Genomic DNA, 21,527 nt, shown 5'->3' on the forward strand with positions numbered 1-21,527 from the left:
AGATCCACCAAGTTGATACTGTGATTTTCACCTCTAATCGCATAGAGTTAAGTCAAAGGTTTGAAGGCTTCTAAAGTCATCCGTGCTGCTAGCCTTCTATGAGATCAGCATACATCAGCTCAACTTCCCCGCATCATCGACAAAAGATAACGTGGCTATGGAGCCAGTCCATTGACTTTCGTCCACTCAGAACTATAGCTTCAATGATTAAATACCTGATGTCAATACTGACTAGTCAACCAGACCCACAGCCACGTTGTGCTTTGCGGGGAGAAAAGGGTATGCAAATCGGGCCAACGGACGCTTGTGCAGCCAAACCTGGAGATAGGCTCAAAATGATCTGCACAAAGTCCCCTCTCCCTTGTCGTGATTTCTCTTTCCGCTATTGTTCCGCAGGTCATGAGGGGTTCTCAGACCACCTAAGACTATCTGACTCGTCCGTTCTCGATCGTTACAGCTGATATCCTTGCTTTTGTCATAATTTCATTTTCCTGATAGGAATCCTTCTGGTATTCGGGTGTCTGTTACCCGTACCTCGGTCTCAGAGTACTCAATTATTGGCTGTTTTCTTGTAGATAGAGATTTCTAACATGATGTCTCACATATAATTGGATAACGTGATAAAAGACACGGTAACACAATCCCGTGTCTCAAATGATACGATGCCTCGGTTACCTATCGTATGTTATGACGTTCGTGAAGATGTGAATAAATATCCCGATTTCCCTCCTAATCTGATGTTTCGTTCTATTGCCAATACCAAAATCACCGATCTAATAATATTTTCAATCTTCTCACTATATCTTAAACATGTCTGTACAAATTCCATCTCAACAACGCGCAGCAGTCCGTCAAGGATCCGGCCCAGATGCAAGAGCTCCCATCAAGACCGTCCCCGTACCTAGCCCAGGTCCGGGCCAAATTCTCGTCAAGGTCAATTGGACCGGTCTCTGCGGCTCAGACAAATCTCTTCTCCACGATGAATGGAGCGACTTTGGCATCTGTATGAAGGACGTCACCAATGGTATTGCCGGCCACGAGGGAGCCGGATCTGTTGTAGCAGTGGGTCAAGGTATGGAGCAGCGATGGAAGATTGGTGATCGAGCTGGTGTGAAGTGGATTGCTAGCGTTTGCGGTGAGTGCGACTTTTGTATGGTTGGCTCCGATGAGGTGCATTGCCCGGAGCAGACAAACAGTGGGTTTTCAGTGCCGGGGACATTCCAGGAGTACGTCGTTGCGGATGGGAAATATTCATCGAAACTACCTGATGGTGTTACTGATGAAGAGGCTGGACCTATTATGTGTGGTGGTGTTACCGCGTATACTGCTTGCAAGAGGTGAGTCAAGATATCATTTACTTTCAGAATGTCCTAACTTGGTTACCAGATCCGGAGTTACTCCAGGACAGTGGCTAGTCATTCCTGGTGCAGGCGGAGGTCTCGGCCACTTCGCAATCCAATATGCCAAAGCAATGGGCATGCGTGTCATTGCCATTGACGGCGGTGACGAGAAGCGCGACTTATGCCTCAAACTCGGAGCTGAAGTCTTTATCGACTTCAAGACCACCAAAGACATTGCAACCCAAGTACTCAAGGTCACTACACACGGTGCTCACGGCGTCATCGTCACAGCCGCAACCCGAGCAGCGTATGAATCAGCCCCAAACTATCTTCGTCCAAATGGAACAGTCGTTGCTGTAGGACTTCCCCAGGACCCAACCGTTCTTGCTGGCGCGCCGCCGATGCTTGTCGCGCTGCGAAGGCTGAAGATTGTGGGGAGTGTCACGGGAAGTATGAAGGATGTTGAGGAAGCTCTTGAATTTACTGCCAGAGGGCTTGTTCACGTGAGTGCATTATCTATGAGGTATTGATGTTCTTTTACTGATTGATTATAGCCGATTCTGTCAAAGGGCAAACTTGAGGATCTTGATGATTGGGTACACAAGTTGGCGACTGGTCAGGTCGCAGGCCGTTGTGTTCTCAAGGTTGCAGCATGATGAGCTAGAACGGTATAGGTGTTTGGTGATTTGGGGGTATGATTTTATGTTGTGGGTTAACTATCGACGGGCTTGGATATATGTAAACCGTGCTTAGAGTGCGATAAAGTAAATGATTTTACTGCATACCGTTAATTCGTTCAGCACCTATTGCGTGCATACATGCCACGTTGGCCTAAGGCATTATTTTGTTATTCTTTGTTCACATTCTCAACTTTAATTATGCTCGCATCGGTAGAGGAGAATAATCTCGTTCTGCATGGCTTTAGATTGTGATGTCTAAGGTTTCGATCCTTGGACAACCAATGAGCCATGATTGGCGTTGTAAGTTCTCGCATCATATAGGTTACATTGCTACCCCTTTTGACTGCCGCAACTACGGTACTTTTCATAACGAAGATCATCAGAGATTATCGCGGCACTTTTCATTGTGGGTCTCGAGTTATAATATGCTGTAGACTGCGGATACTATGTGTAGCACGCAAATATCTTCTCTTGCTATTACGACTATTGACAACAGATCTATTTTAATCATCCTTTTGTAGATTGTGACTTCTTATCTCTATCTGCATTGCCGTTTCAACCCCGGATTCTGTCAAGTCCCCGCCTCCTCATTTTGACAGTAAAAGGGCCGTTAACCCACGTCTAGGCCCGCATGGTATCGCCAACTCTATTTCCCCTCAACATTCCACGAGAAGGGCCGAATAAATATTCCTCGCGAAAAAAGGTCACTAGTCTACGTCATTTCTTAGCGGTTGTGATTTATTGACAACAAAATCTGGGGAATTCAAGATCGTCTCGCGTTGTCTCAGACACCAATTGCTTCTATACTCATAAAGCCGCGAATAAATAAACAAATTAATCTATATTCGTAACGTCACTTATCTGGATAGTTGAATGTTTCAGTGCGTTAATAATCTTGTCTTTGGATATATTGAATCTGTTCACGGCTGAGTTGTTTCAACTTCAAGGGAATAGGCTAAACCAAAATCACTACCATCCCGGTCAACTGAAATGTCAAATTGTCACTTTTCGCCCTTTTCCAGCGCCCGTACATGAACACGTAAGACTCACAAAAAACGTCATATTTCTTCTGTCTCTTTACCTTATCTCTGATTAAATCATCCCAAATACAGCACTGTCCAATTTGTTTCAACAGCAAGACGCGCATGTACGCTCTAGGGTACGCACACACACGTTTGCCGCGTTCTAGCCTCACTCTTGTCTAAATATGTCGTATTAAACCTAAATCCGAGACGCGCCGAAGAGACACATGGCGTCGACCATCCGCCATCACCGTTTTGGTAGTTTCAAAGACCAACCCTCCGCATTAGCCAGGAGAACACCAGGAAAAGACAAGACTAGGTCACTAGCACATGCGCTTGATCTGCATCTATGGCACATCATCTCTTGGCTGATGCATTCTCAATCACTTCAGCCGTTGGTAGTTATCGTGCTGTGGGTTAAAATCAAGCAAGCCGACATAATCCGATGCGAACCAATGCCCCTCGGAAATAACATCCCTTGATGGTTAGCACGAGAATTGATGACAGAACAGGGCCAGGCTCGGCTAATAACGGTGGATCAACATGTCACAAGCCAGACGGAGGCCATAACTCGATTTGGCCTGTGTAGAATAATGGTTTGGCCTCAGCAGATCCGGGACGCTTTCCCGAGCGCTGAAGATCTCAAACAGAGAACAGACTGGACGTTTCTCGGGGAGGCCGTAGAAGGACTTTAAAGGGCTTTGGAAATCTTTAGTTTGCGTCACGTCTGTCACGGGTAATTGCAATTGGGGGAGAGTCACTGTCAAATGGACCGTACTTCTTCAGCTGGCGTTTGCATGACAAGCAGGGGCTGGCGAAAATCCTTTTTAGCCAGAACGGGCGCAATCATAACGCCACGCCACACAGTGTCGACCTGCTGATGCTGTCTTCTCGGGGCTGAAAGTCCAACAGAGAAGTCAGTCCAGTGTGTCTGACTGTCAGTACGTAATAGGGGGCCCCAGACTAAAGCCAAGCTAGACTAGACTCATCGACTCTCCTTTCTTCCGAGCCAATCCCCACACACAATTCCAGTTCCCCATGGGATGAAGGGAGTGGATACGAAATCAGTTGTGGACTCATGGTGAGACAAGCACCCGAGAAAGCTCTTTCTTGTATAATGAGGCTCTTTGACAGTTACCTAAATTATTACGTTTCAAGGATTGTGCATTTCCTGAAGAGGGAGGTAAGGTGTACTAGTCGTGCTACTATTGACTCTAAGAATCAAGTGACAAGACACGAAGGATCGGATCTAGAACAGTTCTATTTGCTGATCCGGGCCCCCGGTACAATAGCAACAGAATGTTGGCTTGAGCCTAAGATGCTGGTGCCGTGTCATGCGATCCTTACCTGTGCCACGTTCCAGGGAGATCGACAGGCAGTTGTAAAAAAAAGAAAACAGCTTTAGCAAAGAGCCGCATCGTCTTTAGATGATCGAAGCTCTGTCCAAGCTTCTAGAACCCCTGGGGAATCATCCATCAACGGTGTAACACGACTGAATGGTGTTTTCTGCTTTCTTTTGCTATGTTCCCCTTCGCTTCTGCCCCTCAAACGCTCCCCCGCAAGAACCAAACCCATTGGGGAAAATGTCCAGCTAGTCTTATTCTTTTCTGGTTCGACCCTTTCTTTCTTCTCCAGTTTCTCATCAAAGTATCCACTCTCTGCCCATGGAGAAAAGTGAGCAGCGCCGAAGAACCGCCGTTATATTTGTACGTAGTCTCAAGCTATTACTTTGCTACCGACGACGACATCCAACTTGGGGGTGCATGGGGCAATTACCCCAGCTAGTTATTTATGCAAGAGGTGAAAGCACGCACACTCATCCCAAGTTCTAACTGAGAGGGTCCATGTGTTGTCGATCCTATATATGCCTGTCTGTGTCCGCGGGATAAATGCAACCAGAACCTGAACCAGGACCTGCATCTGACAGTCTCATATCGGATGACATCAATCATCTAAACCGCCCCATGGCATCCACTCCTTTTTAATCTCTCTTTTAATCTCAGTCTCTCTTTACGATCATCATGTTCGGCTCGGGGAAATCATCCTCTTCGGACAATGGTAGTAAAGATGAGATAGTCCTCCTACCTGTTCAGTCCAAAGCTATCCTTCGTGTCACCGAAATCGAGACAAAGGTTCACGACCCAGAAGGCAACCAAGTCCCCGTCATCCAAGATGCATCCACCGCTTTCGACCTTCCAGAGAACCACCCCAACAATAACGCTGTCGAGATACTATGGCTTCCTCGTGGATCACACAGTTCCGACGACACAGGCGAGAAAGTGCGTCGTGCGCTCAATAACGAAAAGGACATGACCATCCTGAGTTGCTGTAGGCAATTCCCCAAAGCTATCTTCTGGTCTTTACTTCTCTTCCTCACTGTCGTCATGGAGGGGTACGACAAGAGTCTTGTTGCCGGGTTCGTAGCTTTTCCTGCCTTTCGAGAACGCTATGGCGAGTTGTTTGATACGCCGAACGGGCCACTCTACGAGATCTCTCCGCTTTGGCAAACAGCACTGCAAGTGTCTGCCATTGCTTGTGAAGTCATTGGTCTGTTGTTGCATGGATGGATCACATACAGCATCGGGTACAAGAAGATGATGCTCATCAGTCTTGCATGGATGTGCATCGCTGTCTTTCCAGCCTTCTTTGCTCACAACATTGCTGTATTGGTTGCTTCTCAAGCTCTTTGTGGTAAGTCCTAAACCGTACCATACCCTTCCTTCGCCGTTGTTCCATGACTCCTTGTACTAACCATGACTGACAGGTATCTCATGGGGTGTCATTCAGACCCTCGCAGCCACATATGCTGCTGAAGTCGTACCATCAGCCATCCGAGCCTGTCTTCTCAGCAATGTCAACATGTGCTGGGTCATTGGTCAGCTTCTCGGCACTGGTGTCTTACGATCCCTGGTCCACAACGAATCTGAATGGTCTTACCGTCTACCGTTCGCTCTACAATGGGCCTTTGCCATCCCTCTTCTCATTGGCATCATGTTTGCGCCGGAAAGTCCTTGTAAGTTCACTCTCCCTCCCAACTTACAAGCATAAGCCTAACAAACATACTAGGGTGGCTTATCCGTCGTGAGCGCAAAGTCGAGGCCAGACACGCTCTTCAGCGCCTCACCAAGCAATCTCAGCTTGATATCGATGATACCATTGCTGTCATGGAACATACCAATCGCATTGAACGCAAGCTCAACTACGGCGGCTCAAGCTATTTAGACCTGTTCAAAGGTGCAAACCTACGTCGTACCGAGATCTCGTGCATGGTCTGGTCCGTCCAAGCTCTTTGTGGCTGGATCCTGACTGGCTATGCACCTTATTTCCTTGAACAAGCCGGCTTTGACTCTTCCAAGTCATTCAGCTTGTCCACCGGCATGTACGGAATGGCCTTGGTTGGAGGTATCATCTCTTGGTTCTTGCTGTCTCATATCGGTCGTCGTAAGCTGTATCTTGCTGGCCTCGGTGCCGCCGTCGTCATGCTTACCGCTGGTGGTGTTGTGTCGATTGTGCTCGATGGTAAAAAGGGTCTCAATTGGGCACTCGGAGCAATCCTCATCACAACAACCTTTCTTTACAACCTCAGCATCGGTCCAACATGCTACGTCATCGTTGCCGAGATTCCGTCAACCCGTCTGCGCGTCAAGACCATTGCTCTCGCACGTGTCATTTACAACATCTTCATGATCATCAATAACGTGGTGGTTCCTCAGATGCTGAACCCAACTGCATGGAACATGCAGGGCAAGTCGTGTTTTGTTTATGCCGCCACGGCTTTCCTTTGTTTCCTGTACTGCTATTTCCGTCTACCAGAGACTCAGGGTCTGTCTTACCTCGAGCTAGACATGTTGTTTGAGAAGGGCGCACCAACAGCCAAGTTTAAGGAGTTGCAGCAGAGGTTAGCCAACTCAGCCTATCTGACTGTGGATCGAGCCGAGCGTATGAGGAATGCCTGGCATGGTTGGCTCACGTACTCTTAACACGTTATTTTATAGATAGTCACACCTTAGTGAAAACAATTATAATTATTCATTTTACAATGCTTTCAATACTCTCCATCTGTGTTTACTAGGTTTTCAGTGATGCAGGTATGTTGTTCATGGTGAATTACATTATTAGGTAGTATTGATATGTAGGGAATTATCTTGGTAAGATCCTGGGCCAGCCCGTTGGTGTCCAGCACCCTTCATGAACCGTGATACCAGTCTTGTACCAGCAGACCGGCTGCCACCGCTCGGAAGATCCCCCAAAGGTATTTAGTACCCATCAGAATGCCGCAACATTAGCTTAGTTGTTGCAATCAGCTGCAGCATCATCCCCAGCGGCAGCACCTCCTTGCAGTTTCGAAAGAAGATCGCCGAGGATACCGCGCTTGGCCTTGCAGGCAGCATTGCCATTGGCATTGTCACCTGCCTTGGCTCCGTCCTTGGCCGCATTGTCACCGTTGTTGGCCGCATCATTGCCGCCTTGGGCGTTGCCATCCTGGGCGTTGTCGTCCGCAGCATTGTCGTCCGCAGCATTGTTACCATCAGCTGCGTTACCAGCGTTGCCGGCATTGTCCTTTGCATTATCGCCATTTGCATTTCCAGCATTGCCGTTCTTGTTTCCAGCATTATCCTTTGCGTTGTCTCCTTGAGCAGCATCCCCATTGTTGGCGGCATCATCCTTGTTGTTTCCACCAGCGTTGTCGTTGGCTGCATCACCGTTGGCTGCATCACCGTTGGCTGCATCACCGTTGGCCGCATCACCGTTGGCTGCATCACCGTTGGCCGCATCACCGTTGTTGGCAGCATCACCAGCGTTCTTGTCGTCTGCGTTACCGGCGCCATTGCCATTGTCGGCGGCATTGTCGTTACCGTTGTCATTTCCGTTTCCATTACCGTCGTTGGCGTTGTCGTTGTTGTTACCGTTGTCGTTGCCATTGCCATTACCATCATTGTTGCCATTGTTGTTGCCGTTCTTGTTGCCGTTCTTTGCCTTGCAAGCTGTGGGGGCAGCTGTGGCCGCAGCATCAGTAGTTGTAGCAGCAGCAGTCCCATTTGCGGCTCCAGTTCCAACAACAAGAGAAGCGGTTTCTGTAACAGCAGCATCCTGGGTAGCGTCGGCAGCATCAGTGGCAGCAGCATCAGTAGCGGCGACATCAGTGGCGGCTGCATCAGTGGCGGCTGCATCAGTGGCGGCTGCATCAGTCTGGGTTTCGGTGACAAGAGTCTCAGTGGCCATGTTGTTACCATTGTTACCATTGTTACCATTGTTACCATTGTTGCCATTGTTGCCATTGTTGCCATTGTCGCCTTTCTGGTTTCCACCGTTGCCTTGGCCATTGCCATCATTGCCATTTTGTCCTCCGTTCTGATTATCGTTGTTTTGGTTGTCGTTTTGACCATTACCTTGGTCATCGTTGCCTTGGTTATCGCCTTGGTTGTTGCCTTGGTTGTTCTGGCCGTTGTTCTTCTGTTTGCCGCCTTGTTCGTCCTGGTCATCTTGTTCGTCTTCAGCCTCCGACTGGTCCTGATCATCTTGCTCCTGATCATCGTTCTGTGCTTCTTGCCCACGCTCAGCATCCCGGCCTCTCTTGTAATTAGACTACATGATTGTTAGCGAGAGAGAGAGAGAGAGAGCAAAAGCAATAGACTGGCACTTACAAATCTTGGCTCGATGAGCCCCATCAAAGGTGCACCAGAGACTGGTAGGGCAGCAACAGCCATCAAGGCCTGGTATCGCGTTAGCTTAGTCCGGAGGAAAGAGACAGAAATACATACTGCATACTTGCCAGCCTGTGCTGGGCGGGGTCCTGCGGTATTTGAAACAGCTTGAGCAGCCAAGACGCCGACAACAACGTTGGTGAAAAACATGTTGATTAAGAGAGAAGATACTGGATGAGAAATACCGCGCAGCAGTAAATTGGAGGAGGGAAATACGAAAAAGTGAAAAAAAGATCAGTAAAAAAAAACAGTAAAACCGGACTGCTTGCAGAATTGAAGAAAGGAAATGTCGCGTCAAGCGATTCTTTTAGTCTAGAAGTGTTGGTTTGATGAGCTGATGATAAAAGTCAAACTACATCGAACAGCACACTTCTTATAGGGAAAATGCAATCACAACAACCCAACACATTTTCTATAGCACCAGATCGTAAGATCAATCTCGAAATAGATTCTGCGAGAAAAGCTTATCTTCGTAAACATTGCTGAGACACCAAACGCCAAGCTTGGTTCGTTTGAAGTATCAAGTTACCCCAGAAAGTGAATTTAATTTACGTGTTGGAGTTTCAGATCCTACCGATCTACAGCTAAGCTTTCCCTTGGCGATTTAATCCTATGGTGGAGCTTCGTAACCTGGAACTCGGATGTGAACTAGGCCGGATGTAACAGGAGCGAAGCTAGGGATTCGGAGGTTTCAAGTGTTGGCGAGACCATTGAGGCCCCGGATAATATCAGATGACAAGGGTTTGTGAAACTATCTTACGCAAGCTAATCTTCACGTTCGTCTGTATGTTGCCAATATTGCCGTATTGTACATTGAACAGAAAAGATCAGTTGTGCTTGAAAACACGTCATTGGGCCTACATACTGACCTTCGCCGTTTCTGAAATAAGGGAACGTTTCTATCCGTGTATGATCAGTCGCTCACGAGAGCTTACTTATACGGGGTGGCAGGGGTAGTTCGGGACAACCTGACGATGTTTAGGACATTCATGCTCCACTGCTCGTGGAAGTAATTCATAATATTTAACTCAGAGACTTTAGAGAAAAAATAAGATACATTGTACTAATGAACAAGAATTGATAGATAGATACAATGAAAGCGTTCAAAAACTCATGGGCATCGTCAAGCACCACTACAGGAGAATTCCAGCCCCTGCAAGCAGTCCCAAAGTAATACCAAGTACGCTCACAACTCCTGATCGCGGAGTGATCGCTGAAGCAGCATTGTCATCGCCTGAACCATCGTTGGAATCTTCCTCATCCTTATCATCGTCCTCTTTCTCATCATCTTTGGAATCATCCTTGTCAGATTCCTTGTAGACCAGCTGTACAGCAGGTACATAAGTTGCAATAGCCCAGTACTTCTCAACAGCAGTCCCAGTCAAGAGAATATCATCTAGTGTCGTCATTGGCTCATCTGTTGCAGAAGCAAAAGACACCAGCCGATCATCTGTCAACGTGGTGCCATCCCAAGTACTGACAGGCAGCATCTTGTCTCTGTTGTAGGTCAAGCACATTTCGGAATAGGTGTACGACTCGGTCGGCCCGATAGTAGAGACGCACTGCCCAAAGGCATCTGCTCGGTAATCACTGCACCTGTTAGCCGTGGCTGAAATCTTTAAGCAGGGTATTGACTCGCCTGGGACAGCAATAGGCAAGAGTTTCAGAGGGCTCCAAAAGCCCAAGCCAGAATTCAGTTGGATGAAGGTAATTGGGATGCATGAATTCATCCCAGTCTGGGCTTTCCAGGGCACCCGAGGCACTAGCCTTGTTATCACCATCGCCACCATGTGCTAGAGTTCCCACAGTACTCCAACCCGAAGGACAGGCGAGGCCAGGTGAGAAATAAGCATATTGTCCTTGCACAAACTCGGTGGTCTGCTCATGGATGGATTCCCATGAACTCGCGCTGGGAATGCAATCCCCAAATGTCATAGGGCCGCATGTAGGAACGCCGAAAATCCTAACGGGTTCACTTGCGTTGACAAAAACATGATGATCTGTCCCGGTTGCACAACTGGATGGCGCCGTGAATGTTGTCGTCAGAGGACCCAGGTTATGGGCATTGAAGCCCCAGAACTCTGTAGCGGTAGGCATAGTGACTGAAATTGTAATAGAACTGGACAGGTCTTGATGATAGTAGATACAAGTATGAACGACAATGGATTAATCCATCAGACCATGCGCGGAGAAAACGTTGAGGTTTTCATAGTCCGATGACAGCCCGCCAAGCGCCAGTTCACAATTATTTTTGAAGTTGTAGCCCGGTTTTGAGACTGCCAATGCTAGCCTTACGTCAAGTTGGGGTTGGCAGCGACACGTTTTACCCCTTGGGGTTCTTGGCTGACGGGTTTGCGAGAATCCTACCGGCGATTCCTTTATACGAAATGCGGGGTGACCTATCAAATGGAAGTTTTATGGCGGTCCGTGATTAATTGTCTGTTTGTTCAATCCTTTTGGTAGATGTATCTGCGCCTAGTCCTATGAAAGCAAATGATCTAGCTCATGTGCCAGAAGTTACGCAATAGTTATCACATCTATTGTAACTAACACTGGAACACACCGCTAAGAATATTGGTCTTAAAGGTTATGGAGACATGCCAAGGTCCTTGCTTGGCTCTAGAAATGCGACTTGACTTTTCAGCTTCATCACAATCAATCCTTGGCATGCCAATGCAAGTATGGTCCTTTCACGAAGAGGACTGGATGTTGTCTGGTTCAAAAAGCAACATATGGGTGATAAATAGAGTAGGGCTCAATATCTGAGTTAAATATCTCTTAGGGTGTATCCTTTTCATTAAAGTATACTATGCGGGTTGTACCCAACTTGGTGATATGACCTTTGTCTGTGTGGTAGTTTCCCATTAAGCTCTCCTAAGCCATTCGTATTTAATCCGGACCTTTTGGCTATATCATTGAACATTGAACACCACTTGATGAATGTGCCCATATTATTAGCCTATATGATGGATCTCGAAATGCAACCCTGCACAACGAATGGGATATTATCCAATTCTTCCTATCAATATAATGCTGCTTACAGGCGCAGAAAAAAGATAGTTGAGGTTGAATTGCCGTATGACTGCTCCAGAAAGAGAAAGGACCGAACTCTCCGCCGGTTGAAAACAGCACTCTATCTACGCGAGGCAGAGATTTTATCCTGACGCTAAACAAAATACTTTAAAGAGCGTGATTTTCATCTTGGTGATATCACTGAATGCAAGAGTATCTTCGACTCTAATCCCCCAACAACCTTGGTTCCAGCAGTTTCTCTCATAACGCAGTAACCACAGCATACGTTGCCACTCTCGCCCGATGTCTGTTGGAGGTATAGATGCCTTCCTCTACACGGCGCCTAACTGCCCCGGTCGTTTTGGGGGGGTCGGCAGCTACTTCGTCTGCACCAACCTGAGACGAAACACTTGCTGTGGCATTGATATCATCGACAGTCCCATTCAGTCTGTTGGTCTTTACAATATCGGAGACGGGTTTACAGTACGGATGCTCGCATACAACGGGGGTAACTGTACCAATCCCGTGGCTTGGCGAGGCAATTCATGGGGCAGACAGATTTGCATATCGGATATGGGGTATCGGTACACTGGTTGTGACTACAGCTTTGGTCTTGCTAAGAGGGATGCGTCAAGAGACAAGGTTGGGTGTCAGAGGCCTGATGTCCTTGTTATACCTGACGGAACTGAGTATGACTTGAGTCGCCTCAGTGATGACAATTTCGAGCAAATGTAAGACCATTTCATTGTTGCAGTCCTATTAATTATGTCATTTGTTAACACCAAGGTACTTTGAACAGCATTGAGATTAGCATCAAAGCGACCAGCGCTTCTGACATCCCTGCCAAGTTCCAGGCAGCTTGAATAGATATGTGCAATGTCTCTGCACCATTATTGGATATTCTGTCAACGATCAAAATCTCTATCAGCTTGTTTTGATCATGATTCCAATAATGGGTCTTGGTCTAGGGTTTGGCTTCTGTAATTCTTGATCGCTAATTGGGTCATTAACTCTTGGTGTTCATCCTTTCCATAGCCGGATAGTTAGTGTCTCAGTTAGCTCCCTACCCCGCATTAAGCCATGTTCTCCATACCGCCTGGTTTATTTTCCTTCTTTTATACTGTGAGACCTCTCATTCCGACATCTCAGACTTGGTTCCGATTCACAAGTGCCTTCTCCTTCAACCACTTCCATGACTGCCGATGCCCCTGTTGCTTATATGGAGACAACGAAACAGCGGAGTCGGCGACCTGCATACACAACTGTAGCTTGGTATGCTCCATTGATCATAATTGCAGCGTCTTGCGTTATGTGCTGCCCTATTAGTCAGTCAGATGCTGACCCGAGAATCTCAGCGACACATGTCGAAAACGCAAGAGCAAATGCAGTGGTGGTAATCCCTGTGACCGTTGCCGTGAGCATAAAGCAACATGTTCTTATCCGCGAACGACGCGATATCGTTCAGGACGTCGAGACTCGCAAGTACCAAAATACACAATTACTACATAAGTACTGACTTGGAATGCAAGGGCTATCTCCCGTTCGACAACAGATGCGGAGATGGTCAAGCCTGTGCGCCAGCAACGGGACCTGGCAAACGATGTCTCGAGTGACTGTTCTGGTGCAAGTTCGGCACCTTTAAGGTCTGAAAACTTTGATTACTATATTCGCCTGGGCGAGAATAACTTTGGTTCTGTCATCAACGATGCTACAAGAAGTCTACCAGGAACGTCTGGCTCAAACGTTGTGGGAGTTGATCAGATTCGCCGAGCTATCGAATATCGGACTGTTGGATCCATAGGCGGAGCCCTCGGAGCTTTCAACATGGAGACTTGGATTGCAGTCTTGCAACTTTGGGACGAAGAAGTCGGCCTTCAGTACCCTCTACTCAACGTACGCCAGCTTCTCGACGATATTGATGCAGCAAAACAGGACGCTGCTTCACCAAAGCTTTCTCCTGGGACTAACCATCAGTATGCTGCTGATATCGCCTTTCTTGTACTAGCAGTACTATCGTGTATCAAGGACGCAAGCGCAGTTGAGGTGGCTGATCCTACGATTCAAGAACTTTATGGAACTGTTTTAGTCCAAGTTCACACTGGACAAGTTAAGCGTGAACCCTTGGTGTTATTGCTCCTGACTGTAAGCATCGCCAATCTCATGACTCGCCCTTTCTCCCAATTTCGTATGGTGTACTAATCGCATCTGGCTTTAAGGCCGTTTATTCATTCCTTGTCGATCGCGAGGTTCTGGCATGGAGAACTACAGGGACTGTTCTCCGCCTGCTCCAGGAACTTGATTGCGAAGACGGCAACGGTCACGACAATGAAATTGATGATAGGTTCTTCTGGACAGTCTATACACTAGACAGGAGGTGGAGCTTCGGTACAGGACTACCATTTGCCCTTTCAGATACCGATATCACTCGGAAAACCAAGCCGGATGTGAGTACCACTGGGCTACTCTAGACACATGAAGCGGAGACAGATAGTTAACGATCAAGCAGGACGGAAGTATCTCATCAGCATATTTACACCAGATGATTTCCTACTGTGGCATCGCCTCTGATGTTCGAAAGTCACTGCTCAGCCCTTCTCCCTCAGCTGCGTCTTCAACGTCGACGCGCGATTTCCTCGAGTTCCGTGTTCTGCAATGGCAACAGAATTTGCCAGAGAGATTACGATTCCAAGGCCCGCAGGATATTTTCGACTCATCTAAAGAAACAAGAGGCGAATACAGACTTAGATTGTTGCTCTATCTAAGGGCCAATCAGATGAGGATAGTCATCCATCGTAAGTTCGCTACAAGGTCGGAGATGGACCCTCTTGGCCCTTTATCAACTCGCACCATGATTGAAGTTGCTCAAGCCACCATTCATGTACTTCTTGCGGTCGCTCGCGAGACGGACATCTACTATGCTCAGCACAAGACTTTCAACCACTTTTTAGAGACAGCCTTATCCTCACTACTCTTGGTCATGTGTTCACCTGAGGCGTCGAACTATTCGTCATGCTTGACAGATGTCTTCATGGCCATGGAATTTATAGGGCAGTTAGCCAAAAAGTCACCCATTTCTGAAAAGTTGAAAAATAAGTTACAGGGCATTCAACAGCTGATCTTTGAGGCCAACGGACAGAGCCTGAGACCCTCACATGTTCAGAAGATGGCCAGAGACACTACAACATTGGAAGCCCCCTCGCAAATCAACAATGCAGGAGCAAGTATGAATTCAGAACCTAGGAGGTCCGTAGCACATCTAGAACAAGGAGATGTGCTCACGAATCCACTCAGCACATGGCCGGCGGTTCATCAACTACCACTTCAACAACCAAGAAGCAATGCGGTCGTGGAACCGCAAGCAGAAACAATAGTTCTGTCACCGACGACATCTGGTCCAAAACCCTCTCAGCCAATCTGGATCAATTATGAGGGTCCATCCAACCTTGTAGTTGCTGCTGATCAAAGTTCTCCGGTACAAGGCGTGTCATTTGAAAGTGTTCCTAGATTTGAAGGACTGTGGCCACTTCCATCTACGGATCCTTCCGGTTCGCAAGAAATGGACTTCACCAGCGAGGATCTCGCCATCTTTCGCTCTCCGGACATGGCTGAGATTTTGAAAGACTACGATTCTTTCTTTTTCTAGATACGTTGGATCATTTTATAATACATCAGAGGGCACGAGAGCGCCTGAGCGGAATTTTGCACGAGCCTGTAATATTGAGTGACCTCCTGCGTCCGTCAAGGTTATCACAGTACACAGTCGCATTCAGACTTCGCTCGGAATCGGTACTGTGATGATCGCACCAAATTCGGTTAGGCAATGGAAATGAGTTGTGTCTCGGAATCGCTCTGGGCCGAGCTTAGGACCAGTTGACCATGAGACAGGTCTAACCAGTTCCAGCAGCCCAGTGCAAGACTTGTGGATGAAGTTCAATCATGTTGACCTATCTCAGTTCACGACCCAGGAACAAATGATAATGAAAGAAAGAATCATATTGCTACTAAGCACATCTAAAAGGTATCTATTCGCCTTACAACTTTGGAACCATCACGCTGATGTATTTCGCCTGTGTCCAATCGTCAATAGCCTCCTTGCCACAATCACGACCGAATCCACTCTCTTTAAAACCACCAAAAGATACGTTTGCGTTAACAACTCCCCACATGTTAATAGTAACTTGTCCACTCTCAAGCTCCTCGCTCACACGAATCGCCTTGTTGATATCTTTTGTAAAGACGGCCGAACCGAGTCCGTAGGAGCTATCGTTGGCTAGCCTGACAACCTCTTCTTCGGTGCTAAACTTGGCGATGCAAGCGACGGGACCAAAAATTTCTTCTCGGATCACAGTCGCCTGAGGGTCGACGTCCACAAAAGCAGTGTTGGGTACAAAATGACCCTCGGTAGGTAACTTGGAATCATCTGCTCCGTGCAAGACTTTGACTTTCTCATCTTGGCCTATCTTGATATATTCCATCACTCGCTTTTTTTGTCCCGCGTTGATAACTGGTCCTTTCGTTGTTTCTTGCAACAACGGGTCACCAGCAACGGAATCCTTTGTTCTTTCTGAAAAGGCCTTGACAAATTTGTCGTAGATATCAGCGTGAACGTAAATACGGCTTCCTGCAGCACAGATCTGGCCATTGTTCACTGTAATACCAGCTGCTGTCCACTGAAGTGCATTCTCGAAGTCGGCATCGTCAAAGACAATACTAGGGCCCTTACCTCCGAGCTCCAAGCTGATCTTCTTCAGATTTGTCTTGGCAGATGCAGCTAGAATCTGACGGCCCACGCCAGGACTTCCCGTGAAAGACAGCTTACGGATAGCAGGGTGTGCTGAAAGGGCTGAACCAGCCACAATCCCTAGACCACAGAGTATGCTGACAACACCTGGAGGAAATCCTGCTTCAACAATGAGCTGGCCGAGTTTCTGACCATACAACGGCGAGGCCTCTGGTGTTTTGATAATAAGAACATTCCCGGTAGCCAGAGCTGCGGCAAGCTTCCACATAGTGATCATTCTATCCGTGATCGGTCAGCCTCAAATAAACCATAGTGAAGAGGTGTCGTCACTCACAGTGGTGCGTTCCAAGGAACAATAGCAGCACAGACGCCGATGGGGACTCGGCGCGAGTAAGAGATACCCTGAGGGATGTGTAGAGATTGACCATCGACCTTGTCAGCCCATCCAGCATAGTAGCGGAGTGTCTCCACAGCTTGAGGAACGAACATCCCACTGGATTCTCTGAATAGAATACCAGCATCGACAGACTCAAGCGAGGCTAACTCTTCGTTATCTCTTTCGATGAGGTCGGCCAAACGGTTCATCAAATCCCTTCGAACCGTGGGCTGAGTCAATTTCCAGGTCCCATTGAAAGCCTTTTCGGCGGCTGCGACAGCCTTGTCAACATCAGAGGCCTGAGCAGCCGATATATCCGCGAGTACCTTCCCATTGAAAGGGTTTTCGGTCTTCACGGTGGCATTGTCTTGTGCAGGGACAAACTCATTGTTGATAAACAGTCCAGTATGAACTAGTCGCTATTAGCTTACACAAAAGACCAATGATATGGGTAATTAAAGCTTACCACTTATTTGGCGTCCACCAATCCCAGTAATTTTGACTGTAGACATATCGACAACACTGCGGCTGGGTCATATGAATTGATGGGTGACGTAGAGAGGGTCTCTTCGGAATCGGCAGCACGATGGATACGGTAATATTGCTACAGAAGACTGTATGCGTTGTAGTAAATTGACCGTTAGATTAGACTAGATAAATTCGAAATAGATCCGGGGTGATGGTTATAAGAACATGAATGTATGATAGGGTACCGATGGCAGCGGAAGCACATTCCGAGCTTTCCGTCGTATCAGATACGCCATGATGAATGGTTGTTTCCGAGCACCGTTTCCGCACACCTTTTGATTCCAAATCCGGGACTATGTTACAGCGAGACCCATCCTGTCGAGCGAGTCATGGAATCCTGCGATAAACGCCCATTAGTACTGAATTTAACATGTAAATGAGGCTTTTCGTGAACCTTGGCTTGGATGCAGCCCGCTCGGAATGGCATCTTATCTTATCACCGTTTTTATCGCCGGGCTCGTTCCGACATATCCTGTTGGAGATAATTGCCAGTTGTTTTCTCAGAGGGGGTTAGGATGGGCTTTGAGTCCTGTTTCCAGTATTGTTTGCCGTTTGAGGGGTTTGAGAGTGCCCCCTGTTGCACCGCCTATGTTCTTATCACTAATAAACTTCGTTTGAACTTTCATTCTACGACATAACACATTTCCAGATGTACAATGCTCACTTGGATTATTTTACCAATCGATATGTCGGTTGGGGTTTTCCTGAGTTAAGCCCAGTGGATAGCTCCAAGTTGCAACCCTTGTTAACTTTCTAGATTTTGTTCCCCTTCAAGTAGTTATAGTCTGCCATTGAATCTTCCACAATCGCCAGAAGCTTCGCTGCATCCTCAGGGCCAAAGTCCTTCTCCCACCTTTTATATGCGATATCCATATCGAAGCCTCTTGAACTCTTTGAGCTATCAATTGAGGTCGAATTCCAATAGTCGCTCATGAATTTCAGTTCCCGACAACCAGCGTTTTCTGGGGCCTTGATGACGTCCCATTCGTAAACGATGTGCTTTTCATCCATGCCGAGTGAGTTGCAAAGCTTCTTGATTGTTGAATTTCCATCAAGAATGTCATCTGCATCAACAACAAGTGGCCCGTATTCCGGATCGACCTTTGACAGGAACCAATCATACAACTGTCGAGAGTACTGATATGTAGTATAGTAGGCCCATGACCTATCAGCTAGATCAAGCGATCGTGCACCGCTTTCAGCTCTATACCAAGATTCGAACGTGAGGGCCGGGTGTCGAATCAGAAAGACAGGTCTCCATGACAGCAGCCACTTGTCGGGGAATATGGTTGGATTGGTTTTTGGCGCATCTGTGATTTCAGAAGATCTCTCTTGGTCCACAGTGAAGGGAGGACTGGGAGGACCACCCCACATGTGCTGTGACAGCTTGGAAGGCTCCCAGGTGTAGAAGGTATGTTCTTTCAGAAACATGGACAAATTCTACTGTTGTTAATACAGACCAGTATAAATCGATAGGACTTACTTTGGTTTTGGCAGACTCCAGCTCTGTTTGAATCTCGTCAAATCCTCCCTGTAGAAGGTTCTCAACACCTTCACGTTGCTCATTGGAGACTGAGTTTAGCGGTCCCCAGTTGAAAGATTCCCTGGCGAAATCGAAGGCAGGCTTGAAATGATAATTCGACTGAATCCATCCTGGCTGGCCAGAGAGTAGACGGCATAAAACATGAGAACAGGTACGGTTGAGGGCAAATAGAAAAACGTTCTGAGTGCGAGCCTCAGGACTCTTGCTTCGATCTATGCTTCCCATGATATTGAGAGACCAGTGAATAGAGAGAGTTGGAATAAAGATTATAAAGAACTCTACCAAAGGAAAACGATAAATATAAGAACAAAGAAAAAGGTACTTTATAACGCGAAACCAAGTTTATATAAACAAAGAAAGGCATGCCACCATTGCAGTAGGCTTCTGTACCTGAGAACAAACTAGTTTGTGATTCTTGATGATTTTCATGCTCGGTAGTCTAAAAATAGACCTGCTGCCCAGGTTGTCACAGAAGAAAAGCCAGGAGAGCTAAACATAGGGACAAGGTCTGCAATCTAATCGCTTTGATCTTGATAACACGATCTACTATCTTATCGATATGAAAGGGCAATCTTAAAGATTGTCTCAAATTTGAACATTCCCTACCCTACAGGATATTCAGTTGATCAGGTCTCAAGCAAAATGCGACGACAACTGTTCTAGCATTTGAGTATACAAGTATCAATTACCTCGTTATATTCTTCTTTTATTGTGTTTCAAAATGTTTATTAAATGAATAACAATTGCCCAAGGGTAAAGAGAGTTGCATTTCTATGGCAAGTTACTGACATCTCATCTTACTGACTGTACACTTCAAGGTCACCGAATCTACAAAGACTTAAACGCGTGTCTGTCGCGTCGACATCCCTGTCAAGGTGCAATTTAGACCAGACATCAAATCTCCCCCATTATCACGCGATATCCGAGACGCGTCTCCATGTTGGATGAAACACCAATGAACCCCCTACTCTGTGGCCAGTGCTTCGCGCCTAGTCTTGCTTCCTGCATCAAAATATGGGCTTTCTCCAATCCCAACTGTGCGATGACCTGTACGCGCACCAAGCCCAGCGTAGTCAAAGATGGCTGTGTGATAAACAGTACGGTTATCCCAAATGGCTGCTCCAAAGTTAGACAATGTCGTCAAAAATTTGAGAAACGTTCGAACACTTACCAAGATCATACGGACTCTTCCAGCGATGTCTCAGTTGACAATCATGTTCCTCGACAATCATCTGTAGGAACCAATCGAGAAGACGCTTGCTTTCATCCGGCGTCAGGTCGTTGATGCTCTCGCAATGATTCCCAACCGCGAAGAGGCTCTTCCATCCCGTGACAGGGTTAGTACGGACAACCGGATGGGTAGTTGTGAGGCTATCGCCCACGTTGTTGGGGGATCCTCGTGGTTGGGTATAAAGCTCGAATCCTTTCTCTGCAGCAACTTTTGGCAGTCTTCTCTGAGAAAACTGGGCTGTGAGACCCTCGAGAAACTTGCGATAGCTGGGAGAGATCTTGTCATAAATCTCACAAGACGAGGCCCACATTGTGTCTGTAACGCGGTTAGAATGCTTCTGCTGTTGGTTTCAGCTATAGTCAAATACCTCCTCCAGTTGGCGGCATCTTGACCACCTTCAAGATCGAGTAATCCGGAGGATTAGGCTCATACCCAGCATCAGTGTGCCAGCTATTCCTGATGTCACTGGGTCTGTTCTTCCAAAGGTCTTCAGCCGGGTTGGCAGCCTTGTCCGTGGTAATAGTATTGACATGTTTTTCTTCGTCAGGATTGAAGTTCTGCAAAGGGTGAACGTGCAATGTTGAAGACTCTGGCTTGCCAGTGAGTCGACCTAGGCGATCAGCAAGCTCCATTTGAAGCTCGTTGGTAAGGTCTTTCTGGGCACGGAAGAAGACAACACCACGGCGAGATACTGCTTGTATTTAGTCATATACCAATAAAAACTTCGAGTTTGGTATCTCACTAGTGATGGCTAGTTCACGGATAAGTTCATCGCTGTTGTCAGCTCTGAGCCAGTCCACGACATTTGCGTCGGGAAATTCAGTTCCAATGACTGGAGTGACACTGAAGGACTCGTACCCGTCCAACAAACCCTTGAGTCTCAAAGGTTCATTCTTGAGTTTGACTTTCGTAGTTCCATTGCTATTTCCATTCGACAAAAAGGTTTCCAACTGTGGAGCAGACATTGCAAGAAGAACAAAGATGTTAGGTTCAATGGGTTATGTTTAAGTCTAGTGCCAGCCGTCTGAAGACTCCGGTGTTTAAATATCTATTTGTTGGTGTAATCAGAGTGCCTCAGCAGCCTCTCATGACACGAAAACCAAGGTTCGCAGCAAGGATGTAGAATATCTCGTCAGAAAACCTCCCGAATAGTTCTACACGTCACCCATCTGCATAACAGCTCGCCTACAAAAGTAGCATGACAAGAAACAATAGTATACCATCAATCACCAAGTTGACGGTTGTGTTAGGTATTATTAGAGTAAAGTCTTGCTGCTACTAAGAATTTCTTGTAGTTCCTATTTGCATGTATTGGCCAGTACAGTTGAGATAGACTAGATTAAGTTGAT

The 21,527-nt window shown here is 47.0% G+C and overlaps 9 protein-coding genes across 9 annotated transcripts; 4 read left to right on the plus strand and 5 right to left on the minus strand.

Moving 5' to 3' along the window:
- Window positions 1–810: 810 nt before the first annotated feature.
- FGSG_02291 (uncharacterized protein) lies at window positions 811–2,124 on the plus strand (the record flags this gene model as incomplete). The annotated part of the gene is made up of 3 exons (XM_011319897.1): window positions 811–1,337; window positions 1,387–1,843; window positions 1,895–2,124. The coding sequence occupies 3 exons, from the start codon at window positions 811–813 to the stop codon at window positions 1,994–1,996; spliced, it is 1,086 nt and encodes a 361-aa protein (XP_011318199.1). The 3' UTR covers window positions 1,997–2,124.
- A 2,939-nt stretch (window positions 2,125–5,063) lies between these two features.
- Window positions 5,064–7,022, plus strand: FGSG_02292 (uncharacterized protein; the record flags this gene model as incomplete). The annotated part of the gene is made up of 4 exons (XM_011319898.1): window positions 5,064–5,589; window positions 5,725–5,733; window positions 5,807–6,055; window positions 6,109–7,022. The coding sequence occupies 4 exons, from the start codon at window positions 5,064–5,066 to the stop codon at window positions 7,020–7,022; spliced, it is 1,698 nt and encodes a 565-aa protein (XP_011318200.1).
- A 307-nt stretch (window positions 7,023–7,329) lies between these two features.
- On the minus strand, window positions 7,330–8,897 carry FGSG_02293 (uncharacterized protein; the record flags this gene model as incomplete). The annotated part of the gene is made up of 3 exons (XM_011319899.1): window positions 7,330–8,628; window positions 8,688–8,756; window positions 8,805–8,897. 3 exons carry the CDS (start codon window positions 8,895–8,897, stop codon window positions 7,330–7,332), a joined length of 1,461 nt encoding a protein of 486 aa, XP_011318201.1.
- Window positions 8,898–9,880: 983 nt separating this feature from the next.
- Window positions 9,881–10,844, minus strand: FGSG_02294 (uncharacterized protein; the record flags this gene model as incomplete). The annotated part of the gene is made up of 2 exons (XM_011319900.1): window positions 9,881–10,309; window positions 10,383–10,844. 2 exons carry the CDS (start codon window positions 10,842–10,844, stop codon window positions 9,881–9,883), a joined length of 891 nt encoding a protein of 296 aa, XP_011318202.1.
- Window positions 10,845–12,062: 1,218 nt separating this feature from the next.
- Window positions 12,063–12,622, plus strand: FGSG_12116 (uncharacterized protein; the record flags this gene model as incomplete). The annotated part of the gene is made up of 2 exons (XM_011319901.1): window positions 12,063–12,490; window positions 12,559–12,622. The coding sequence occupies 2 exons, from the start codon at window positions 12,063–12,065 to the stop codon at window positions 12,620–12,622; spliced, it is 492 nt and encodes a 163-aa protein (XP_011318203.1).
- A 697-nt stretch (window positions 12,623–13,319) lies between these two features.
- Window positions 13,320–13,845, plus strand: FGSG_12117 (uncharacterized protein; the record flags this gene model as incomplete). The annotated part of the gene is made up of 2 exons (XM_011319902.1): window positions 13,320–13,652; window positions 13,765–13,845. The coding sequence occupies 2 exons, from the start codon at window positions 13,320–13,322 to the stop codon at window positions 13,843–13,845; spliced, it is 414 nt and encodes a 137-aa protein (XP_011318204.1).
- A 1,945-nt stretch (window positions 13,846–15,790) lies between these two features.
- FGSG_02296 (uncharacterized protein) lies at window positions 15,791–17,388 on the minus strand (the record flags this gene model as incomplete). The annotated part of the gene is made up of 3 exons (XM_011319903.1): window positions 15,791–16,778; window positions 16,835–17,288; window positions 17,343–17,388. The coding sequence occupies 3 exons, from the start codon at window positions 17,386–17,388 to the stop codon at window positions 15,791–15,793; spliced, it is 1,488 nt and encodes a 495-aa protein (XP_011318205.1).
- Window positions 17,389–18,157: 769 nt separating this feature from the next.
- On the minus strand, window positions 18,158–19,172 carry FGSG_02297 (uncharacterized protein; the record flags this gene model as incomplete). The annotated part of the gene is made up of 2 exons (XM_011319904.1): window positions 18,158–18,844; window positions 18,888–19,172. The coding sequence occupies 2 exons, from the start codon at window positions 19,170–19,172 to the stop codon at window positions 18,158–18,160; spliced, it is 972 nt and encodes a 323-aa protein (XP_011318206.1).
- Window positions 19,173–19,911: 739 nt separating this feature from the next.
- Window positions 19,912–21,143, minus strand: FGSG_02298 (uncharacterized protein; the record flags this gene model as incomplete). Its single annotated transcript, XM_011319905.1, has 4 exons — window positions 19,912–20,063; window positions 20,119–20,493; window positions 20,546–20,869; window positions 20,921–21,143. The coding sequence occupies 4 exons, from the start codon at window positions 21,141–21,143 to the stop codon at window positions 19,912–19,914; spliced, it is 1,074 nt and encodes a 357-aa protein (XP_011318207.1).
- Between the last annotated feature and the right edge of the window lie 384 nt (window positions 21,144–21,527).

This window comes from Fusarium graminearum, chromosome 1 (genome assembly GCF_000240135.3).
Source record: "Fusarium graminearum PH-1 chromosome 1, whole genome shotgun sequence".
NCBI classification, from domain to species: domain Eukaryota; kingdom Fungi; phylum Ascomycota; class Sordariomycetes; order Hypocreales; family Nectriaceae; genus Fusarium; species Fusarium graminearum.